General features: G+C 36.1%; 1 protein-coding gene across 3 annotated transcripts in view; it reads left to right on the top strand.

Annotated features, from left to right (window-relative positions):
• PLD5 (phospholipase D family member 5) overlaps positions 1–17,301 on the top strand; it is a 173,637-nt gene that overhangs the window by 99,751 nt on the left and 56,585 nt on the right. For all 3 annotated transcript variants that reach the window (XM_021550467.2, XM_021550468.2, XM_021550469.2), the window contains 2 exons: positions 4,747–4,915; positions 12,793–12,907. In XM_021550467.2, coding sequence (XP_021406142.1) covers positions 4,747–4,915; positions 12,793–12,907 — 284 coding nt within the window. The remainder of the gene's footprint in view (positions 1–4,746; positions 4,916–12,792; positions 12,908–17,301) is intronic.

Below are 17,301 nucleotides of genomic sequence, written 5' to 3'. Positions count from 1 at the left end.
AGGGTATCTTTAAATAGGACCATAGTGTTGGGCCAGAACTCACATCCCTTTCTCAATTATCTTCCTTTATTTTTCTCTCCCTTGTCTTAAATAGAGCAGCCTTATGTCAAAGCCTTTTTTCATCTTTTGTTTCTTTATTGTCTCATACAAATCGTTGCAGTATTTTCTTACTAAGTTTCTTCCCTTTAATGGTGAGTAAATTCAGATGTACTAGAGATGCTTAAGTGCATATGACCTGGGTTTTCTTTAGTGGTTGACTATGGATTGAGACAAACCAGAGTAAATAATGTTCTAGAGTTTATTGTTTTAATATGGTATGAACCATCAAAAAATATTCCTTTTATAACAGTAGAATTGTCAGAGCTAAATTTTTCAACAGAGTTATACATTTCTGCCGATAGCCCCAGATTTTTTCAAGAGGCAGACATATAGCATCTATCTATTTTCACTGTCCTAGCCCTCTCTACTTTAATTAACCCATGTGCTAAATTAAGAACCACTGTTTCCTTCTGAGGAACAAATTGGTGTGACATCAGAAACAAATCTTCATGCTTTCTGACCAAAGAACTGTCAGAGATGAACAAGAATCCTTAACTGTGTATAGAATTCATTTGGAATTGCTAAATGCAAGTCATAGCTGAGCTCAGAAGAGTCATTATTGAGGTCATGGTCTATTCTATAGTAGGCGTTAAATACTGTTCTATTGCCACATTTCTTTAAGCTTAGAGGAGTTTTGATCTCACTCTGACCCTTGTCTCTCTGTCTAACTTCACAGAAATTGTGTAACATTACTTTCTCAGTCTGTGTGAGGTAGTTTTAACGATATTCAACTGTAAGACTGAAGAGGCAAGCCTATGTTGGCATTCTCCAATGAAATAGAGCACCAGGGAACCAGAGAGAAGGACATCTTCATTCAACAGTTGTAAGGTTACCTGCTAATGATTTTGAGAATAGGAAAAATCTGTTTTAATCACCATGGTACATTTGTGTTTTGCTTCATTAATATGCCTTTTTCACAGAATAAATTATGTTATTATGTCTAACTTTCCTTAAGGTCTGTAAGTGATCTTCTCTCTTGGAAGTTTTTGTAATGCCATATTTGAAGAACCTCTTTGTGGGTCATATTGGAACAAAAATGAAAGCTAAATTTAGCTTTTCTTGATGGAATTGGGGCTTGCAAACTCAAATTTTTGCACAGAAGTTTTAATGAATCTCATCTTGACTAAGCATTGGAACTTTGGTATTGTGACAAATGAAAAGGGAATATTTCAAAGGCAAAATCACTTAGTTTAAAAACTTGATGGTTGGCTTTTTGTGTTACTTCTGAGCTTGGTGTTGGGTTTTAACATCAGAATTTTATGGCTGAATCAATTCATCATTAAAGAGAAATCTACACGCTGAAAACAACATTTTAACTAGTGCCCTAACTAGATGAAATGTCTTCTTTTTTCCTTTTTTTTTTTCTTTCATTTTTGCTAAAGAACACAAAGTAGAATCATAGAATATGATGAGTTGGAAGGGCCCCATCTGGATAATTGAGTCCAGATCCTGGCCCTGCATAGGACAGCCCAAGAATCACATTGTGTTCCTGAGAGCATTGTCCAAGCCCTTCTTGGACTCAGGCTTGCTGCTGTGACCACTTCCCTATACTTGCTATTTGGTAAAATGGAAGAGTAGGAAAAATATTACCAGATAGTGTCTGTTCTCAATAACAGTTTTGTTAACTGGAATGCATTTGGCTTCTACTGGACAACCAAACCCAAATTATACAATGGCAGGAGCTGTGCAGTCATGTGTGCTCTTTAGTGCTGGTCCCACAGCCCGGTGAATGCGACACAGATATAGAAGTTGGGAGATGTTCTCCCAGTGAAGAACAATAGTCAGGACAAATTTCCTTGCCAAGAGGCACCTTATCCTTGGCAAGGGCCCTTTTAGGAGGAGCTGAATTCCTTATTGCCCAGTAAATATTCCTTGCTACTTTCTTTTAAAAAGTAAACAATTTTAACCTATGACAAATGAGGAAGAACCCAAATTTTGTGTATATCTTGATGTATCTGTAACAAAATGTATGTGAACAGCAATGACCCACAACTCTTCCTGCATTATAGCTTAATGCACACCTAAATAGTGTGAAGTCAGAAATAAACGTGTATGTGTTTGGCTGGGTCAGGTCCATCATCTCAAATATGATGAGTTTTAGGTTTGGAGATATTGGAAATATGCAAAACCCTGACTGGATAGTGTCCTGATCAACCTGCTGGATTGGCCCTCATCCGGTCGTCTTAGGCCTTCTGTGGCAAAGTTAGGTTTTTGGTGGCTCTCAACTTGCCAGAGAAAGAGACAGGAGAAGTGGAAGTTAAGCTAATGTTTTCCAGTGAGACACAAGTTCAGTACAGTTTATAGGAAACACTACTAACAGCCACTGGAAGTGACTGTGACAGATTTAATCCTATCAGTTATTTTGTAGGCTCCTGTGTAATTGATTTGCATGGGTTCTACTAGAAAACACTCTGTATGTCAGACAATATTATAACATTGGGAAATTTTGGTCACTGCTTGTTCAAGAGAGTGATGTGCACTTTTAAATTCTAGCTAAATCAGAACCACATTTGACATAATTTTGTTTTTGAAAAATTATTTGGTATTAAGAATGTATTTGAAGCATATTCAGAATAACTCTTTACTGTATCTAGATGTGATTGAGTTGGGGATGGAAGATTTCAGAAAGAGATGCATTCATTTCTGATCTTTGCAACTAGATTATGAGGGGGATTTAATGTCCTTGTAGAGACCACTTTATCTTCTCAGCTTCAATTTCTTCCTCTTTGAAGGTGGCTGTCCTACAACTCTCCATAAAAAAGTTCTGGAAACATGGGCATGCTAAGAGCCAATGCAATATGATTTGTAAGTCTAACTATTGAAAAAGAACAAGCCAGGCTTTCAAGGGATCTAACCAAAGTTTTATGAAGTTCTGTAGCAGGATTATTTGGAAAAGTAAGCTTAAACCTCTGAGTGTTAGAGTAAAACAGTTTATTTTTAAATGCTTTAAAAAGAGCACTTGATTTTTAGAACTCTAAGTTATTTCACAAATTTTGTAAACAAGGTAGGTAGAATGTTTTAGAATAAAATATACTTTAAAGACATATAAAAATCTAGTTGTGTTTTTAACATTTTACAAGCTTATATGCTGATTTCCAACTTCATTTCTGCAATGTAGCTAAGTTAAATGTTTATAAATAGAATAGTATGTTCAAAGTAAATTGTGGAGAGTGTCATTGGTAATTGCAGCTTATACCTACGTTGTTTGACAGATTTGGGGGAATAAGAGAACATACAGGAGGAGCTGTGCCTGCTCTGGTTTGGGTGGTGGGATTTTTTTGCCCGGCCAGGAGATTGAATGTGATAATGACCATGGTTTACTGTGTCACAATTCTTGCTGGGTTGTCTTAACATTGTTTAAGAGTACCAATCTTCAGTCTTTTAATGGGTTCACTTTACAATATCATGCTTGATATTCTGAAATAGCTCTAAAAGTTTCCATGTGAACCCTCTAGGATGAACTGAATTAATAGTATATACTGCACTAATCTGTTTTTCTAAGAGTCAAAAGGCGTACAAATCTCTTTTACCCTGGAATTTTGTAATAATGATTGACTTAACATTTACAAATTATATTCATATTACTAGAGTAGATAATTAACACTATTGACAAGTATAAAACCAGTGTGGAAATGCTTGATTTACTTGTATATAATAGAGGAGTGTTCTCCAAGTTCCTGTTACAGCTTTCCTACATCTGGTTTGTATCATTCACAGTAGAAGTGGCAGATGTTGGAGGCATTTATATGAAAATTTATTCTCTTTACCTAAAGACAGAATTGAAGAACTTTTTTGACTTTATTTCATTTTAAAATTCCTCTACTAAGCGTAGAAAGAAGCTTTACCTGCTGCAATTTAAGGAAATCTAGCAGTGAGGTGCTGAATGAAACACATAATTTCTCTGAAGCAGAGGAGCATGTTTTAAGATGACAGTTTGCTACAATGCTTGTTCAGCTTCCTGGGTGTGCTTGTATCCATATGAATTTGTGTACTCTAATTTCAAAATGTTTTGAATACTGTAGACAGTAAGATCAAAGAGCTTTCCAAAAAGAGCAAGAAACTAAAAGGTTGTAATTCTTTTTATAACCACTGGATCCCAGTTAGAGCCTTATACAGGTAAACAAAAGCAAAAAAAAAATGGGTAGCTTAGAGCAGTTGGAGAGGGAGAATTCATATTTAGAATCTTCAGTGTAATCAAATGTTAGCTGTAAAAGCAGACCTAAGAGAATGCCAGGAGTGTACATCTTGCCACATTCTTTAGAGAGAAGAAAATATATTCAGAGATGAGAGTGGCAAAGCAAGAGGAGATTGTTTCATTCTTCCCATGCTCACCTTAAGGACTGGTTCCCACTTACTGTGTTGTAGGAAATAACCTTTCCTCTGTGCAAGCTAATTTTTCAGAGCTTTGAAAGCTTGATTGGCTTTGCTGCTTTAGCAATAGGTCACTTCTGCACTTCATTGTTCTGGGAAGTGTGGAGCATGACAGTCAGATGCTTCAGAGAGAGTTATAGGATGGCAAACGGCTGAGAGCCTCTGGGAGCAGATGTTGAACTCCAGGCCCAAAATCTGAAGTTCTTTACAATTTGGAGCCTTCTAATAAAAAAAGTGCTTTTGTTAAGTGGTTATTTTTTCCTTATCTATTCTCAGGGTTGCTCTTGTGGAAAATATCCCTGAAGGGATCAACTATTCAGACAGTGCACCATCCCATTTGTCTCTTTTCCAAGGCTGGATGAATTTGCTTAATATGGCTGAAAAGTCTGTTGACATAGTATCTTCCCAGTGGGACCTCAATCACAGTCATCCATCAGCATGCCAGGTATGTTCTAGCCTAACAAAAGAGTCGGACCTGAACAGTCTGTTCTTATTGCCAAACTTAATTTTACAGAACTAAAACCCTTCCCTGCAGCAGAACTATTTGTTTGGGTAGTCTAAAAATCATTTTCTTATGGAGATTTTCCTCCCAATACAAAAGTTTCTAAGAGCAGTGATGTGCTTGGACTAGATAACATCCAACATGTACTTCTAACACTTCCATTTTAGGAAAGACATTGTGTAACCTTAAGAAAGCTGTCAAATTGTATCTATATTAGCATATCCACCTCTTTGGTAATATTCATAAATCTATACAATAATTTTCTATTTGATGCTACTGATGAAATAAAAGGCAAGCACGTGAATTAATTCTCTATCCAAATAGATAGATAAAATTACACTTACAGAGAACAATATCATATCAGATGATTCATAGCTTTTCCAAATTAGTCTTGGGAGGAAGCAGTGTTCAAGATTTCTGCAATTAAAAACAGCATGAAAAACCATAAATCATAGTGAATAAGGCAGACATGCATGACAGTGATGCTGTGCCAATAAACTTCATTCTTGAGAGCAGTCCTCTTAGAAATATGGTTAGGAAAGGTTTCCATTTAGCATCACTTATGAAACTATGATATGGAAGAAAGGATAGGCTGAGAGTATCTTCTCTTTTCCACTAGATAGATTGTTTGCTGAAAGTAGCCACTCAGCAGACATGAAATGGTGTTAAAATGACAGCCAGGTATCTGTAAGGAATCGACTCTGTTTCACCATGGCATAAACTCTTGGCTTTCCTTTCTATTCTGTTGATGCAGTGCAGTAAAAAATGCCTTTTGGTAGATGATAGGCAAATCCTGGTATTCTAACCAACTATATTCTGCTTCTTTTGAAATAGATTGCGGCCTAGTTGAGCAGCATACATTAACTTTTCTTCAGAAAATATTTGCTGCATGTCCATTTAAAATACTGAAAATATAAGGTGAGCAGATGAATAGAAAATGTGATGCAAATCCTACATTTTAGAATGCTTCTAAATATTGGAATGTGGTTTGTGAATAAATTTATGTGGAATATCAAAATATTGACTTTTTCACAATGTAATTGTGCAACTAAGCTTTATTTAAATTTATTGCCTAAGTAGCTTCAAACCCATGTACTGTCATTCATGCAGATGAATTCAAGGAGATAGTGCCTTAGATGTTTATAGGATGTGCATGAATTGATATGTACATGAATCTTTCAAAAATATTTTGGCTGAAAAAATTCATCATGTCATTTGCTTCAAAACTGGCAGAGCCTAACAAATCCCAAACAGAGGATATAAAATAGCAAAATTTAAATTGGGATTCCAGTAGTTAAGCATAAAATCCATTTCCTTTTCCACATTCATATTGCAAAGTAAAAACTGTAAGATACCATTCAGCAGGGAAAGGAAGAAGAGATATCTAAGAAGTGGATTTGGTCTTTTGTCCTCAAATGCACAGTTAAAGCCAGAAAAATAAAACGTATTTCATAATACTCTATTCTAGCTAGCTTTTTCTGCCTGCTAATAGTCTTACAAAAATGAGTAATTACTTCTGTTTAAAGGCAATTAATATTCCAATCATTTTCTCATTTGTACAGCAGCGTGGGCAGAACAGCTGATAGATCTTTCTGTCAAGCTTGTCTATTCATGCTAAAACACTATATTGTTATTGGCCAGTCTGATTGCTAAAAAATTGCCAAGAGGCAGTGTTTCTTAGCAAGTTGCTACCCCAGAGAATGTACACAAAGCTCACTCTGTGAAAGGGAAGGGAGAAAACTTGTATTGTTACATCTGCTTTCACCACTCAGTGAAGTGCAATTTCTTAGAAGCTTCAATAACAATAATCTAGTAATTGTTTGAAGAATAAGTTAAATGCCCTCAAGTCTTTACAATTTGAGTTTGGGGAAATTTGCCCAGCATAGCAGAAGCATTATAAAAGGTAAGGGGATGAGATGCAAAACTCCCAGGTAGTAGAGTGCTTAGTGGATGAGTTCTAGTTGTTCCTTGAATGAGTCTTGTTTTTGAGAAATTAAGGACATAACCATTTTCCATATGGACCCACATCCTGCTATATAATTAGCAATTTCCATTTTATGAATATACAAGTCATATTGTAGGGCAAGGTTCTCCAGAAGAGCACTTGAACAGACATAGGTTTTAGAAGAAAAGCAGAGTTGGCTAGATGTCTTTTTCTCTATTCATTACAAGGTTTAATTACATTCTGTGTATACTTCTGTGTAGTCATATGCATAGATGCATGCGTACGTATACACACACATGTGGGCAATATACATATTGAAGAAAACTACAGCAGGAAATTCCACAACTTTGTACACACACACACATTGTCCAAATGTACATTAGACATAGATAGCTAGATATACATTTGCATATATAAAAATGCAGGACTTCCTGCTGTATTTTTCTGTATTTTTGTTTGTGTGTACATTACCTGGTGCCCTTGACTCTTGCTTGTCTGTATTTTGTTGTTATAAATCTAAATAAACATTCATTGCCAGCTGCGCTCAGTCATCTGATATGATGAGTTTTCCTAAATTGGATTCTCTAAAGACAGACACATGATGAGACAGTGTTTCTGTTCTTCAACAGATAAAACAGTCAAATAAACAAATATTTGCTTGGCAAAATAGTGAGTTCTCTCTGTGCTGCTTTTCTCATTCAGAAGAAATCCACATATTTTGGCAAGTTTGTACTGTCATATGTGTGTTTTCAAATAGCAGGGTAGTTGTCCTGTAGCAGCACTGAAGTTTTTGTAGAATGTATGTGACTTTTCCTGTGGTAATCTATGTTTAGAGATAGTAGAGGAAAATGAATTTTTTTTTTTTTTTTTTTTTTTTTTTTTTTTTTTTTGTTTGAGGATGACTTTTGATTTGTTTTCAGTGAAAAGACAGAGGTGAATACATGATCATGCCAGTTCACAGTTTTCACAGTTCATTTCCTCTGGGTTGTCTTATGTTTTGAAACTTTAATTTAGAATGACCTTTTAGATTTCCAGCAAGTCCTTCACAAACTTCAGTTTGTTTCTCACAGATCAGAGTCAATGCCATCATGGCTTATTGGTATTGCCATGTGTATGTTGTCCCTGGATGGATATTTGGATAAACATAAGATGATCAAGGGCAGATCTGCATCTGATTTTTACAAGTATAACATAAAAAATGGATACTTCTGATTTTATTCACCAACCTACTGTGCATCTCCCATATGGCTTGGTGGGAGAAGTCCCCCATCCATCCGATACTCTGTCTCATATAAGGCAGCTGTCCAGCTTTGTAATGAATCTCTGATGAGAAGTCATGAGTCACTCACACATGCATTTCCCAAGGAGCTTAAGTGATTTGTTTGGTAGAACAAATGTTAGTTCAAGAGCTTAAGTTCCCTTCCTTGAAAATTATTTTAAAATGCAAATAAATATGAAGAGGATATTTCCAAATCTAGCAACTCCCAGTGGAAATTGGATAGGATCAGCTATAGAGATCTATAAGCTTATCTTTACATAAACATCTCTTCAGGTGGTGGTGTTTCCGTGGTACTGGCTGAGGCATGGAAAATAAATTCAGTGAAAGGAGGGCTTTTAAAATGAAAGCATATTCCTTTCCTTTGCATTAGCTGTTTAGTGAGAAGAATAGAGGGAAGCATTAAGGTTTCTTTGTTCTGTATTAAATAGCAGTTGTAAAAGTTAGGATTTCTTGATTTATTTGCTTTATTGGTTTCTGCCAGCATGATATGGTTTTTAGTGATGTTTTAGAAATATGCCCAGAGGCTTGATTTTTGGGAAAACTTGAGAAAAAATAGTAGAAATATATCTGTATAGAATCAGAAGAAAAGTCTATGAGATAACCAGACTTTTTTTTTTGTGGGATTAAAAAGAGAAACATTTTCTAAACTGTAGGAATCTGTTACTGGAGAATACAATAATGCAATTTGAGAGTCCTTCAGTAAATACAGCATTTTCATGTTTGTATCTCCCCATATTATTTCTAATGAGGAGCCTATGCTGACAGAGACAAGAGTAGACAAGAAAAATCAGCGAGGCTTCAATCAGCCTGCCTAGAGTCTGCCAATAAATTGGGGGAAATTTCGGGACCTTTTGTTAGTGATAACTTTGGGGTTATTTTAATTCACCAGTTTTCTGTGGCAGATACATTTGGGACTGATGTTTGAGATTTATATTGGTTTAAAGCCACCATGCAAAAAATTTTTTCTTGTCATAAATACTTACTACATTATATTTTGTCACTTTTGGTGTTTTTAAAACAGCCCAGCAAAAAGTGCAAAAGAATATTTTATCAGGATAAGCAGATTTCTGGTGGTATTATTTGTTAAAAGGCAGATTTTGCTATCAGGTAGCAGTTTCATAGCACTTGGCTGCTCCTATTTCTCAGTCCTCAAAAGCTAGGTTTATAGAAATGCTTCTGATCACTGTCACGTAGTGGTGCAGCAGCCTGGTATTGTCTCACAAAGAGAATGTGGTCTGAATGACAGCATAAGGGTTTGTATTCAATAGAAGCATTTCAAATGTTCTGACAGCAGTAACAAAACATTTCAGACCTTCTGTCCCATCTTTTTTCTTTTTCATAGAACAAACCAGTAAAATTGCAAGTAAACATGTCAGAAAGTGTAGAAACTGAGTTTCCAATTAATATTAATGGAGAAGAAGTCTAGGTTCTTCAGCAGTGTGGGAAGAATTTCTAGTAACCCTATTTACTGTCTTATGTACTTGCTTTTAAAAGCTAGTTGTGAATTTTTCATAGTTTGCTTAGTAGAGCTTAAGCCTTGGGGGTATGAATGCCTGCTGAGGGATGATGCAGTGACAGGTGAGACAAAGGGAATTCTTTCCAGTTTTGTCACCAGTGTTGTTTTTATGTACCTGTTTAAACACAAATATTTGTGGTGAGATCACTCCTAGTTTTAACCATCACTATTTAGAAATGTTTTAAATGTTGAATCAATCTGGGATTTTACCATTCATAAACATAATTGGAAAAAAAAAATGCCATAATTGAATAGCTTGTGGTGTCCCTGATAGGAAAACAGATGCATTTTCAGAGGAGATGGTTTCATTGGAATGCAGGGCTACACTCCAGGCAATCTATGAACACATAGGATGGGCTGTTCAGCAGGCAGCATGGTCTGTAGGAGACAGCTGTGTTGGTTGCATCAGGGAAAACTCAGGAGGTGCTGCCAGGTTCTTTTTTGACCAAACTGTAATTAATACAGAAAGTCCAGGCTTGTTTATCAAAGCTTTTATAAATAATACATGACTATAATCTCCTGCAGGTAGAAGTGACAATAATATCCAAAAATAATTACCTATTGTAGTTATAGGAAATGCAATTAGGAGCCATCCCCTGAAGCAATTAATTTTATCAGTTTTAGACATTAACTTTCTAAGCATTTCTTTGTCAGAACAGTTAACCCATTAATTTGTATTGATAATGATAATAATTTTTCAATGAATTTATGAATGCATTTTCCATGTTTATTTCTGTATGCCAGAATTTTCTGCTGTTCTTTTAGTCAAAATCAATTTTTACAGGTAACCTAAACAAAAACAGTGTTTATCTGTCTATGTAGTAAATGGAATCAACACAGAGAACCTGAATAGCTTTTTCTACTTACATGGTATTAGTTAATATGCATAATGCAAACCTTTTAATCCTTGAATTTCTGTGCTGACTTTTGCAAAGGTGTTTCCAGTTGGGGGACCCATATGAAGCACATAAAAGGCTGTCTGAGCTCTGAGATGGCAGGAGCCTGATGCTTTGGGATAGCTGGGGGATAGGTCAAAGCAAGGATTGGAAATTCAGCAGACAGCAGGACAGTGATGGCTGCTCCCAGATTTGGTTAGAGTGTAGCAGTGCCAGACAGTAGAACTTGTATGAAAACCCTCTTGGAGGGTACCCAGCAACACCGGTCACTGCACCTCTGCTCCCCCAGAATCAGGCTGGAGCAGCTGCATAACTCTATATGCAGCATCCATCTCCTCCACACTCCTGTCTCGTTAATTCTTACATTCTCTGTAATATCTGCTCTTCTTCTTAAAAAGACCCAACACAATCTCTGGTGTAAGAATTCAGGATTTTTTTAGGAGGTATGTAAGGGAAAGCCACTCCTTGACTTACACAGCAACTTGGGACTCGGGTGTGTGAGTTAAAATCATGGATGGTATTTCTTACATACGGAACCACCTAGTCACCTTGAGAAATGCTGAATCTGAGTAAAAGAAGCATTTAGAATTTGTTGCAAGGAAAGTTTTTGTTTTTCTGTTCTGTTAGCTAGTCTTTAATGCTTTCATTATGGCAACATTGTGTTCACTGCAAAGTTCTTTTGAGCCTTTGGGATGAGCAGGGGGCTGTACTAGGGAGTTGAGTGAGCAATGTGGCATACATTGCAAAAGTAAAACAAGCAGTAGTTCTGTTTCCATTGCAGCCTCTGGCTGACTGATATTTTTGAGGAAGCTATATTTCAGGGTGGTGGTATTTTTGTTTTGCCACATATATTCAAAATAATATATGAAAATCGAAAATAGGTCTGTACTTTAGACAGGGGAAGCACTGTGTAATGCTAAAAGCCCAGCAAGGCTCAAAGTATCAATCTGTCTAGGCAATTATAGGGCAAATTTCTAAGCCTTCCCCTCACTGATGCTAATGGGTTTTCAGTGTGTGGGGAGGGCTTTTGTCTGAGATTTTGTTGGTCCATGCTGCATTATAGCAACCCAAACTGTCCTTGGTTTAGTCAATTTTGTTGAATTGAAGGATTATTTTAAGATTCTTGGTTTGTACAGAGAATTATATAACATGTTTCTATGAAGAGCTTTATCTTCTACCTGTTTGTTTGAAAGTTGATGTGTAGCTATTGCTTTTTTGTTTAGAGTTTACCCTGGGGCAAACATTAAATTGAATCTAAAGTGAACTGTGTATGTAGGTGTCATAAGCCCAAAGTCTTTCTGTATTGGACTGCTAATTGAACATGGTGTTTGCAGTACCAGGTTAGAACAGCACCAAGGAAGTGAGCTCTGGTTGTAATTGTGGTAACAACACAGGAGTGTTACACTGGAGAGTATATTATTCACATGGTCTAGTTGGATGTTACTAATTTTTTTAAAATTTTATTTCAGATACTGAACCTAAAATTTTATCATTTACAATGCAATCAGAAGTTTTACTTCTTGTTTGTTTCTTGGATATGGAAAAACATAGTGAATTAGAATTCTATTTTTCATATAAAATTTATGTTTTGACATGTATCCAGCTCACTTTCCTTTTCTTGTTCCGTGTTAGAAATAGGGTTTAAATAGTAAAATTTTGAAGCAGCATAAAAATTAAGTGCACATAAAATGCCTATAGATCATTATTTTCATTCTTGGTATAACTCTTCTGAGGATGAGCATTCAGCTACTTGGGAATATGTTGTACTGTGATTAGAACCACTTGCACAAGTATCACTCAATATAGAAAAAATGTAATAAACTGTTTTCCTTGAGCTTTTAATACTATGTCAACAGACTGTGATTATTTAGAAGAAAGTTAATGTCAAAATATGCTTATTTAGCATAAAACCCCTGAACACTTAATTTTCTGCCTGACACCTGCCACCTTGTCAATATTGCACAATCTGGGAAAAGTAAGAAACATTTTTGGCCTTCAGAGCAGTATTTCTCCAAGAAAACTAATTTGAGTTGCATACCTTTTGGGTAGGTTTAATAATATCTAGGAACATAGTTACTCAGATGTTGTTTATAAAGATTTTGTTTTGCTTTTTTAATTTGTTGATATACAGTTTAATCAATTCTGTGTCTAAAAGCTTCTGCTTTCCTTTAATGTCCTCCCCAGGGTCAGCGTCTTTTTGAAAAACTGCTTGAACTGGCATCCCGAAATATTGAGATAAAGCTAGTGAGCGATAAACTGCCCGTGGAATCAAAGGTATTAAACGACTTGAAAGCAAAGGGTAAGACCAAGGTCTTTAAGTCATTCTGCCATTGGCTACTGTGTGATGCTCCTGTTATTTAAAATGCAGGCTTGGATGGTGCATAAAATGCACACTGCTGCTGTTGCACTATTACCCTATAATCTGTCAGCTTTCTCTGGTTCGCAGGTGTCAGAAATCTGAAACTGTTACTGTAGCTAATGTTTGCAGTTCACAAGTGAATAAAAATTGCATTAGAGAGGTGTTTAAATTGCCTGTAGCCATTTAATAGTAGGCAATATAACCTGAGAGTCTGGGCTAATACCTTGTGGGACAAGATACTTTTCCTTTTTTGAGCAACAGCAAAGTAAATTAATAAAACAACATGTGTATGGTACTGATGATCCTGAAGCACAGGAAAATAGACCATTGGTCAGATTTAACCAGCTGACAAGGTTCTTTGTGATATGTGTATTTCTTTGGTCTCCACTTTCCTAATTGCTATTCTGAGGCTCAAAAGTCCCTATCCAAAGAGGGATTGCACATTGGCACTACATGAATGGACTTGTTTTATGTAAAACTGTGTGGAAAAATAGTAAAGAGAATGTAAGAATTGCTGGAAGAAATTAATCTCTCTTAGGATTTCCAGCAATTTCTCCACATTTCTCCTCTTAGTTATCTATATCTGATAAAAGCATGATTTTAAGGGTAAGGTACGCTTTTCAAAGATCAAAAAGACCTTACATGTTTTGATGGTGATCATTTTTGACAAAGATACCTTTATGGATCACAAAGGAAACTCTAAAAAATTTAATTAGGCAAAGGAGTTGTTATGTATTGAAGCACCCTAAAAACAGCATGACTGTTCATGGTGAAGAATAAAGGGCACCCTCTTCCCAGAAACATCAATCTATATTTGTTTCAATTCCTTCTAATCTCCTCACTGCACAAGTAAAAGACTGTTACTAATGGAAGTCCTTATCCCTGAGGGAGATTGGCTTTTAATCAAGTTTGACATGTTATTTAAATTTAATAAACTTAAATTTAATGAAAAAATTAATAACTATAGATTCTCATAATTTCATGACACTACCTATTCCAGGGATTTGATGATTTCTGCTACATAACCAAAAGACATATTGATCCTTTTATATCTAGTAAGAATATGTAAAATACTTTGTAGATATATGTGGAGTGTCTTTTTCAGATGTGCTCAAAAATAATAGGTATTTCAACATCAATGTCAGTGAAATTAACTTTTGAAAAGTTGTTTCTTTTCCCTGTGATTCTAATATCCCAAATTCCTATGAGTCAGAGAATAGGAAAGGTAGGCCTGTACATTCATATCAATGTACTGGCAACTGATATTTTAAGTATCTTTTGTTAAAAATACCCAATACCAAAAATTATCCTCTTTCAAGAAAAGATGAGGGGAAATTTTTGGCTAGAAAAGGAGGAGAAATGTTTAACACTTCCTTTTATTTACGTGGGAATTAATCTAACCTGTGAGCTTAAAAAAAAAAAAAAACAGAACACAGGCTTTTACATTTTACTATCTTCCGTTTCCCTTATGCCTTTTCTAGATTTCTGAGACAGGAAATCTTACAGTATTTAAATGAAATGATCAATATATTTGTGCTCTAAGCTACAAAAAAAAAAAATTGGAGAAAGTTGTTAGTAGTTCTTGAGTTTTGTTGTCATCATCGTTGACATCAGGTGCCCTGAAATTGTATATATCATTGTGTACTATCAGCCTTTCTCAAACATCAATATTACAACAATTTTCTCACTATGGTTTTTTTTCTCACTCCATGTTTTGGTCTGCTAATTTCTGCACTGATATTTTTATTAGAATATCTTGGTTATGGCAAGATGATTGCCAGGTCTGTTGCAATTCTTTCACTCATTTAGGTTTGTTGTTTGGTTTTTATCTCCATGGAAGTTAGATAAATCTTTCTTTGGTTTTGCATTCCTGAAAAGAAATAAATTAGTTTTAAATTCAGTCAGATTCAGTTGTCTTAATTTTATGTTGAAATGAGTAGACCTTGTATGAGCAGTTTATGGTATGTCCTGTTTGTGTCAACTAGAAGCCAAGCATGAGGCTAGTTTAAAAGAACCCAGATACCATTAATCTTTCTTATGCTATCCTGGAAAACCTATCTACTAAAATTATTAATCTTTTTGCTTGTGAGGGGCTGGCCATCTGCATCCTCTGAAATCTGTCATAACTGATCATTGAAAGGGAACTGTGCATTATCACTTGGACTTATATCCATGAAGACAACTAATTATTTTTTTCCTGCAACTGGTCAGATTTGTCTTTAAAATATGCCATGCACCCTTTTTAACAGATGCATTCCTCTCTTGGTGAAGAAAGCAGTAAACAAATCAGTAGTTCAGCCAAGTTATGAAGCTTCTCAGTATGGAGAACCAGAATATATTTGTCTGAGCAGACCAAAATCCCCACTTGTGGTGTCAGTCTGAATTAGGCAGCAGAGAGACCAAGCACTACTCTGAGGTTCGTCACCTGATAAACGACTCTGAGACTCTGATTGATCCTAAGCAGCAAACCCGCTTGGCACCCAAGCCATAGTAGTATGGACCGAAAGCACATACACAGCCAGTGGGACTCTGGGAATTTCATGGCTTTCTGAGTCTGCCTTCACCTTGCTAGGTGAGCATAGGTTTGGCTCTTCTTTCCAAGGCAGATTGTATGCACGAGTCAGACTGTCTCCAAGCTGTGCTGCTGAATATGAGAGAGAATTGCTATTGTATGAAGAGAGAGGAAGAGTCTTGCCTTTCTTTTCAGCAGACCAAGTTATCAGAACCCCTGGGCTGTGCCCTCATGTGGTGCAGACTGATTTCTAAGTTCAGGACAAGGGATAATTTGCCTGTTGGCCATGAGTGTACCTGTTAATGTATTGCCCAGGAACCATAAGGGAATCTTCAGGCAGTATGCCCTGTCTGCTTTAAGTAGCCTCAAAAAAGTAGAATCAATTTAAACACATGGGATTCCTTGAAGATCAGTACTTGGTTATCCATGTTTTCATGCAGTTTTGGCTTTTTTGTACAAGGAACCATGGTAGGCTCCTATACTGCTGCATCTTAACACAGATATTGAGACTATTTCTGCCAGACAGATTATTGCAGCACATCTTTCCTTTTTCTAAACAGGCATGCATTGAGTCCCCTTGCCTCTTCTCCCCATTTCTGAAGAACTGTAGAAAGCTGTTTTTATAGATCTTTTCCATCACAACAATGCATCCTACCTAGAGTCCTCTCCACACATCCTTCCTCTGCTGCAGTTGTCCTTATTGATTAATAGAGGAGAAGGTTGAAATCTGACTTCAAATGTGAGCTGATGGGGTAAGATAAAACATATCTTACGTAGACTGGGGAGCAGAACTGAACTGATGTGGAATAAAATAAAGTTAGTAATTCACAGTTGCAATGCCAGTGCAGACATCTGAGCTAGCTGTGAACCTGCAGGTTTATCATCACTCCAGTAACCTGTTTTTAGCCTTTCTATGCTATCCTTACTTACTTGAGGTAGCTGTAAAGAAGGGGAGCTTGATTACAGGAGTCCAGAGGCTGAAGTGTGGAACATGGATTGATTTATTGTGCTAACACATACCACACTCTGTCAGCTGTGGTGACAGGATTCTCTGGCTGCTGAGATAATGTACATTTACAAATAGTTGCTGGACGGTGGGAGTGTTATTTAGTTGCAAAACTAAGCATGCAAAAATGAGGAAATACTAATCCCATAGCATATATTTACAGTAAACTTTAATTATACTATCTGTATTTTGCACAGAATACCTGGCTGGTAGTTGTTGTAATATTACCGTATTAATCAGAGGGTTTCCCCTTATATTGAATGAGGATACATCAAACATTTCATGCCTAAGGCAGTTGATATTCATTCAGGGGATATTATTTCTGCTGGTAATGGCTAGAATCTTTTCTTATCTTCATATTTAATGTATGTCTCTAGGCTTTCTTCATTGCACATCTGCCAGATCCTGTACTGAATGCAGAATGATTAATTTCCTCATAGGCCTTTCTGTGCTGTTTCTCACTGTGGTATCTGAGTGCTCTGCAAATACAGTATTAATGAATTTCTTTTTACAACATCCCTGTTACATGAGGTTTCTTGCTGTTTCTATCTCTTGGGGACAACCAGTGATTATTAATGGCTACACAGGTACCAGTCACAATTAAAATTTTAAAAAGCATACTAGTAATTAAAAAAATAATCACATGTAACTTTTCCCAGCTCACATTGTCAAAATTATTACTAAACAGACTAAACAGACTAAAAATATTATATTTTTATAGGACATATGTATATCCATACTGTGCATATCTGTATATGACTGTCTTGTGAAAGATAAGTCTGTCTTTAGACAAAATTTGGCTCATTGTGTAAACAA

This window comes from Lonchura striata, chromosome 3, assembly GCF_046129695.1.
Source record: "Lonchura striata isolate bLonStr1 chromosome 3, bLonStr1.mat, whole genome shotgun sequence".
NCBI classification, from domain to species: domain Eukaryota; kingdom Metazoa; phylum Chordata; class Aves; order Passeriformes; family Estrildidae; genus Lonchura; species Lonchura striata.
The sequence above is the reverse complement of the archived record's forward strand: the minus strand, read 5'-3'. Positions and strand labels throughout refer to the sequence as shown.